The sequence below is a fragment of the Gadus morhua genome, chromosome 20 (genome assembly GCF_902167405.1).
Source record: "Gadus morhua chromosome 20, gadMor3.0, whole genome shotgun sequence".
Classification (NCBI taxonomy): Eukaryota; Metazoa; Chordata; class Actinopteri; order Gadiformes; family Gadidae; genus Gadus; species Gadus morhua.
Window position 1 is genome coordinate 8,161,462 of NC_044067.1, and position 8,430 is coordinate 8,169,891.

The following is an 8,430-nucleotide window of genomic DNA, read 5'->3' on the forward strand; positions in this document are numbered from 1 at the left end:
GTAGTGAAGGGTGTGCGTCGTGTACTGAAGTGTGATGGGGGTGTTTTATGTACTAAAGTGCGTATGACGTGTACTAAAGTGTGTATCGTGCAGTGAAGGGGGTGTGTCATGTAGCCTGTGAGTCCTCAGATAGACCCTTGTTGAACGTTGGTTCGTACTGCGTGCAACGGTAAGGTATGTGGTGGTAACAAGTACAAAATCGAGCCACACTTGGTGTGGGACAGGGGCCTAATTCCCACCCTGGTTAGGATACCTCATTACATTCAAGCCGGACAGTATGCTCGGCTTTCCTATGCTCAAATTAAATTGTACAGGGAATAGCATACATAATGATTTTAATGTGATGGGATCAAGTCCACTTAATATACCAGACAACCTAGTACGTGCACACACACACACACACACACACACACACACACACACACACACACACACACACACACACACACACACACACATCCCCCCCCCCCCCCCCTTGATGGCAGCCATGGGTTATCTCTGAGTATAATTGTAATATCCAATTGCAGGTGCAGTGAGGAGTGCTGGGGACTGATCACGATAAATTTAGCTCTGCCTTTGTCTCCTATAGTCTAGCCCTCCAGACCGATCATTAAGGAGCTTCTTCAAAATCAATTTAGAGTGAATTTAGACTGGTGTGGTTGAAGGTTAACATTGATAATGAAAACAAACAAAGCTGGACCGCCGACCCAAGAGACTTCCCCTTTTGGGCGGGTCATGGGGGGCACGTCATTTCTAATAGGCCTCTGACAGGGGTCTTTTCCTCTAGACACACATACAGACACACACACACACACACACACAGACATACCCAGACACACAGAGAAACTCACGCAGACAGAGACACACGCACACAATGACATACACACACACACACACACACACACACACACACACACACACACACACACACACACACACACACACACACACACACACACACACACACACACACAGTTTAATACTTTTAATTGGATCATAACAAGTGGGGAGGTACAAATGATCTAAACATTAATGGAAGCATTGCTGGACTAAGCAGGTCTGATCAAACAGAGAATGCCTTATGCTCAACAACTATTTTCATCATGGATAGACAATGCATCTTCTTATCCAGGTTGCTAAACTGCCTATTGTGGCAAAGATGGAGCAGTACTGTGCAAGTCTTTTTGCATTTGTTATGGTCAGTCCACAGAATTGTAGCCCACGTAAAACAAGCTTGTGGACATGGCCTAGATTTCCAAAAATAAGAATAATTAATGTGCAATTAAAACCTAGATTTGTGATACTGTTAGCCAGTGGTTGATGTTTTAAAAGCTTTGTGTTGAAGCAAAGGTCCATATACAAATCAAAACAACATGCTAATTCCACAATAGTCACATTCTTATTGGAGACATCTACAACGGTGATGTCAGGGGTATTTGGTATATTACTTAAAGTTGTACTGTTATTTTGCGCACAATTGAACCAGTCCATTTTAACTGCAGAGTGTTTGTATATCTTTGTTGTTTGCAATTGTACTTCTTTAACGCTGTTTGATATTAGGTCCACCAGCCTATCATGCCTTGCGATGCACAGACCTTTGTAAAAGTTGCATCCATTCAGGACGTGTGCGATGGTTTCGTTGTCATGGGTGGTAGAATGGAGAATGCAGTGTGGTTCGTGGCTGGAGGGATACCAAGTGGACAAGTTAGATTTTGTCGGGAGTGAGGCGAGCTCTGATGGTAAAGATGAGAATATCCTCGCCGATCGACACGTTTGAGTAGATGGTGTGAGAGAGGGATTGATCTGCGAATGATAAGCATGCCAGTTTTCCTTGAAGTCTGAGGCCTTTCCAGTGTTGCGCGCTTTGTGCGCGCTTCATGGAGAGGATGACAGCTCTTGCCGTTGTTAATGGCAACTCGCGACGCTCGTCGCTGAGCTCATAGGTTGCACACACACACACACACACACACACACACACACACACACACACACACACACACACACACACACACACACACACACACACACACACACACACACACACACACACACACGTTTATGTGGCATCCCGCCCCATAAACCTCGGCCCGGGCGGGTCCGAGGTGAGGTGGTGGACCGCATATACCGCCGCCACCCAACGACCGGCGACGGAGAGCACCACTTCTCTCTCCTTAATCAGCGTGATTGGGGGACACCTGCTGGATGGTACCGGAGCCATGTTAAAAGGGCCATGAGGACAGACAGAAGGGACCGGGAACCATGGAGAGCTAGGAAGCCCATGCGACGACGGCGACGAAATAGAGGCTCACGGAGACCCTAAGTCGATCGTAAATGGACCCTGTAAACCCAGGGTTACTTATATAAACGCAGGGTACGGCTTGTACCCCGACTATTCGACTAATTTGTTCCTGGAACCCGGCAACAACGAGTACCGGGTTGCCACAACACACACACACACACACACACACACACACACACACACACACACACACACACACACACACACACACACACACACACACACACACACACACACACACACACACACACACACACACACACACACACACACACACACACACACACAACCACACACACACACACACACAACCACACACAAACACACAGAATGATATGGTAGCAAAATTTCTAAACTTTTTACCAGTCCACCGCTGAGATATGGGCTTTTTGATTGTTCGTTTCTATGAATAAATACTTAGAATCTCGCCACTGACAATTACCCAATATTAAAAGAAATACAAAAATGAGCACTGAAACTAATACAAACGACAATAAAACTAAGCATTTTCAAAATAAAGAAAATAACTCGACTAGTAAACCAGCTTTAAAAACAATTTACAATGAAACTGAATTAAACAAAACAAATGCTAGACCGTGAAAAACAACCATGTCTGTGTGCACGCGCATGTAATAATTATAAATGTTTTTCCCTACTGATTAATTGCATAGACTAGCTCTGTTTTCTCATTCGTCATTCCTCCGCTCAACAGATGAGCAGAGGAATGCTAAGAATGTTGTCCAGTGCGTGAGTACTGGGAGTTGGATGGTAGATTACCCCCTACTCCGTCAAATATAGCGCCACCATCTGCTGCTCAAACGGCCGGGGCCCGGCGGGGCCCCCAGCCTTCAGCCAGGGCCCCACCTGGGGGCCAGATCAAAAGCCTCAGCCAGCTCTACAGCTGGTCCAGTGGAGCAGGGGCCCGTCGGCCCATAGCCCGCATTGGAGATACGCCATTAACGAGTGCCCAGTCACAAACTGTTAACAAAAGACATTTGTGAAATTGAAACAAACAAGCTTTTTGTGGGGACCGCGTAGTGAATGTTCAAACACACTAGCATCGACAGAGGTGGACGTGGCATTGAAACATTTTGAAAATACTTACAATTCTGGAGCTTAAAAACAGGCTACTTTCACAAAACCCGGATGAAAAGAATGATCTAGCTCTTAGTTAAACTCCGAACCATCAAACCTGTAATGCCCTGATTATTATGGACTGCCTTTGGCCTGGATACACACATGGACGAGGATAACATTTATTGATGGCAGTGGAATGTCATTCGTTCGTGCTGCTTTGATTACTGAAACACAATTTTCTCCTTCTTCCTTCTTCCCTCTAGCACATACACCAACTAGAAATCCATACATTTACACCATGCACAAAATGTAAGATGCTCACGGAAAAAAAAACCTCTAACATGCAACTCGACTTTCAGGGACGTATCTGACTGGCACATGTTCTCTCCTTCTCTCTCACACTCCGGCACACTCAACCTCAGTCAACTCTCAGCCTGTGGAGAGCCATTAGCTCGCACTGCTTTCATCTTCCCATTCATTTGTGCAGATTGAAAAGTCAGAAGCGTTATCTCTTGCCCCCCCCCCCCCCCCCCCCCCCCGCTATCTATTGAGGCCAGATTGAGCAGGAGGAACGGCTTCACTTTGGGGACCTAAATGAAATATTTCCCTATATATAATAACACAATACTATCATTCATATGCTTTTTAATTGGCAAAGCTCCTTTTCACAACATATTCCTACGTGAAGGTTGTTCAGTAACGTTGGTTCTGTTTTTCTGCTGGTTTTCTCCCAGGGCTTTTTTGTATCCATAATATACTGCTACTGCAACGGAGAGGTAAGTGCAGAATCGACCAATGAAATATATACAGCGTATTTCAAGGTTAACGTTTCACATTAAACCCTACAAACCTAGGCTTGTCAATGTTCACCGCCGATCCCGCTTCTGTTCAAATGTATTCATTGGCTCGCCCTTTTTTTCATCAGTGTTCATCTGCTTTATACTTTTTATACCTTATATCAAGTATCAAACATACTTTTAAGCTAAAATCATACGACATAGCATAGAATTCCCTTCGGCAATTCCCTTGCAACGATGTGGACATCCCCCCCATACAATCCTTTTTCGACCAATCAGACGCTCCCTTACCCCCCCCCGCTCCCCCTGCCGCCAGGTGCAGACGGAGGTGCGGAAGACGTGGACGCGCTGGAACCTGGCGCTGGACTGGAAGGTGCCGGTGGCGTGCGGGCCCTGCCGCTACGGCTCGGTGCTGACGGGCCTCAACAACAACAACCACAGCACCAGCAGCCAGTCGCACCTGGCGCTGGGCCACCACGCCGCCACGCGCTCCACCACGCTGGTGTCCAGCCGCGTGTACCGCAGCTCGGCGCCGCCCGCCCCCAGCGTCGTGCACGCCGCGCTGCCCGGCTACGTGGCGAGCGGCTCGGACGCCGACAGCCCCCAGCCGTCGGTGCGCGACGACGCCGAGGCGGAGGCTGAGGCGGGAGACGGAGACAGCGGGCCCAAGCGTCTGGAGGACATCTCGCTGAAGGAGGCGCTGCCCGTGCTGGACAGCAGCGCCACTGCCGAGGACGAGGAGGAGGAGACCCTGTGAGTGAGACCGCCTGGAGGGGGGGGGGAGGGGGGGCGTGAGGGGGCTCAGGCCTCCACTCGCCACTGCATGTCAACAGGGTGCTCCGAGGGAGGTCCGCTGACCAAGCGTTTACCCGCTTTGTACATCCGAACAATGCATGGCCAAGGAGTGATTGCATCGTTTATGAGTGAGAGTGGTGAGTCGCCCCGCGGGTTGCAGCTCTGCAGGGGGGTCGTTTATTTGAAAGTTACTGGACGGAGCCACAGGCCGCGTGGCCGCAGCAGTGGGGCCCCTTCGATGGCGCACTTAAGGCGCTGTTTAGCAGCCCCGGTGCGAGAGGGACGACGACAGAGTTTTTTGTCAAACGAAACGCTTGATGGTGTAGGACTCGGGTAGGAAACTCATGAAACCCAAGGTGTTGGAGTACGGACATGTCACGTCAACGGTAATTTCAAAGGCCAGTTGGTCGCCGGATAAGAATAGAATGGTCTGGAAAAGATCCCAAGAAATGGGAACTGCCTCATCCATGTGTCCACTCATTTATTGAATCACTGTGATATAGGTGTATATTTGTATATATGTATGTAACGCATGCAAGCTCCTTGTCCTGTCTTGCTGTATGCTTGGTGATGTGTTCGGTGCTGAATGTGTGCACGTGCTGCACACATCATTCTTTTAATAATTTAAAAAAATGGATGCTTGATTGTTTTTTCAATTGTTATTTTATTGACAAATTGTGCTTTCATCCCTTTCCTCACTTGATGTATGTTGTTTACATCGGCAGTATTTGTGGCTCAAAGTGTTGAAAAAAATTGCTATTTTTGTATAATGACATGTTTACAATGCAGCAGTATAATGACATGTTTACAATGCAGCAACTGGAAACTGTGAAAAATGTACATAAATGGCGCTTCAAAACATGTACTGTGAGGTTTAAAGCACACTCAAACGCACACACACAAACACCACATCACACCACAACACACGCGCGCGCACAAACACAAACACCAAACCAGAATGGAGGAGTGTACACAAACCAACATACTTGGATGTTATCGCTTGTACCACTTTTGACAATCACTGATTGACCCGATGTCTTTAATCCACAGGGCTTAGGCCCAGTATTTTAGTTCGGGCTCTGTGGGCATGTTCATCAGAGGGTCCAGATGCACAACGCAGCTCACTGAATAAAGGGGTTAACAAGATATCCAACTATTTGTGTCACATCAGCTTTTTCTACAGGTTATCGGCTCGATCGAGAGATCGAGCCAATCATTTTGTTCCTGAATCGTCATCAATCCCCCTCTTCTTAGCTCTAAAATATCGATTCCTCTTCATCACACTTAGTGTCACTCTCTCTTTATTTATTATTGACTTGATTATACTAAATAAAGACATCTGTCACCCTCACTTTCGCTTGTTTCCCCTTTGCTCCTTTATCTGTTCCTCTCTCTCAAATAATAAGAAATTGAAACCCAAAGCCTTTAACAGTCCCTCTCTCTCTCTCTCTCTCTCTCTCGCTCTCACAACACGTTCAGGGTTTCACATTGCTGAATCTGTAATAAAACTCTTGTGTATCTACAAAATGTTCAATGCTGTACATAAAACTACCCGCCACATATGACCTTTACAGGCACTTACAAGCCTCAGCCTTTGCTCTTGCTCTGAAGAGGCTGAATATGCATCATGATCTTTGCAAGGAAAGGGACATATATATATATATATATTTATATATATATATATATATATATATATATATATATATATATATATATAATATCGATGAGTATCTGTGGGAGATATTTTTAGGAGCCTAAAGGATAGCATCATAATGTCGGAAACGGATATCTTTGTTATCAATAATTTATAGCTGAATGTATTGATGTATCGTTGCCATGGTGCGTGGCCTGGCATTGTCAACGGTAACCGGTAGGGGCGTACGTCAAGGAAGACCCCTCGTTCCACTGACTTTCTCACACTTGTTTTTCTTGTTTGCAAATAAAAAAAAACGAAACCATATTTTAGGTCCTGTATTTGTTTTTTGTGCTCAAATATTTTGAATTATGAATGATTTTAGTCAATACTCCCACATGTGGCTGAAAGCATGTAGTGACTAATGCTACTGATGTATTTTGGGTTTAATACAAAAACATTTTGCATGGTATTATCTCTACATAGGTACAAAGCATTTTAATTCACACAGCTCCATCTCAGAACTTGTGGAAGGCTAATATTTGTATCCATCCTCCCTCACGCATGCCCACCCATCCACTTATATCTCTCTCTCTCTCTCTCTCTCTCTCTCTCTCTCTCTCTCTCTCTCTCTCTCTCTCTCTCTCTCTCTCTCTCTCTCTCTCTCTCTCTCTCTCTCATGAGTGAGCGCAGGCAGAGTTGTCGTCCCTCAGCAGGAGATCGTTGAGGGACGATTTGTTATACTCAAACTACAACAAATGTTCTCCAAGAGTCGTCTCTTGGTGGGTTCTTGATATGATCACCACTCGCTCTGGATCTCTGTGGTCCGTTCGCTCCTGGTTTCCTTCTAACTACAACACAAAGCAGGCACATAAGTACAAACACTCCCTGATTGGCCTGAGTGCTGACACCTGCTCGCAATCAGGTCCAATCCCCCCAGCCAATCCGGTGCGCTCTCATCCTGCCCATACTCCCCCTGCAGGCCAGACGTCGCACGTCCCCCCACACCCTCCATCTCGTTCGTGCTCTCACCTCTCTCTCTCTCTCTCTCTCTCTCTCTCTCTCTCTCTCTCTCTCTCTCTCTCTCTCTCTCTCTCTCTCTCTCTCTCTCTCTCTCTCTCTCTCTCTCTCTCTCTCTCTCTCTCTCTCTCTCTCTCTCTCTCTCTCTCTCTCTCTCTCTCTCTCCATACAACGCCACACCAACGCTGCTGAGACTTAGCCCAGGGATCCATCTCGGCCCACTGTGTAGCATGATTATGAACCTCTTCCTCCAGAAGTCGGGGTTTTAACGGCTGGAAAGAGGCCACTTTTGGTTGTTTTGAGCTTGATTAATGAATAATGTTGGCAGAGGATAACTGGTGGCACAGTTCCCCGTCACTCTAGTCTCTACCCAGGATGTCATTAGTTAAAGCTCCACTATGTTCCTTTCAGTTTCAGCCTTTAATCAAAATGTAGGGGAATTACTAAATGTCAGGAGAATTAAAGCAACTCCCCGTCTCATCACCCTACGGGTTCAAGCTCTCTCATTGCCAACCGCTGGCGGGAAATAACAGAGAGAAGACGTGGCATCTAAAACAAATGCCTTCAAATTATTTAGTAGAGTGCAAAACAAATTTTGTTTCATTAGTAACAATGGTAACACTTTACAATTAGAATAAATTAACTTTCCTTTTATTGCCATAGAAGGCATTCACTTAAAGTTAATTAACAGCTAACTAATAGTCTAGTACTGATTTACTCATTCTTGTTTCGAAACTGTGTTTATGTGAACTAAGGTAATCATGTTCATGTGATCTAATGTATTCATTTATAGATATTATTATGTATAC

The 8,430-nt window shown here is 46.0% G+C and overlaps 1 protein-coding gene across 1 annotated transcript in view; it reads left to right on the top strand.

The window, feature by feature from the left end:
- LOC115533555 (parathyroid hormone 2 receptor-like) overlaps window positions 1–6,622 on the top strand; it is a 53,424-nt gene extending 46,802 nt beyond the window's left edge. The window contains 2 exon segments of the mRNA XM_030344102.1: window positions 4,111–4,152; window positions 4,490–6,622. Of these exon segments, the coding sequence (XP_030199962.1) occupies window positions 4,111–4,152; window positions 4,490–4,930 (483 nt within the window). The 3' untranslated portion in view covers window positions 4,931–6,622.
- Window positions 6,623–8,430: the final 1,808 nt, after the last annotated feature.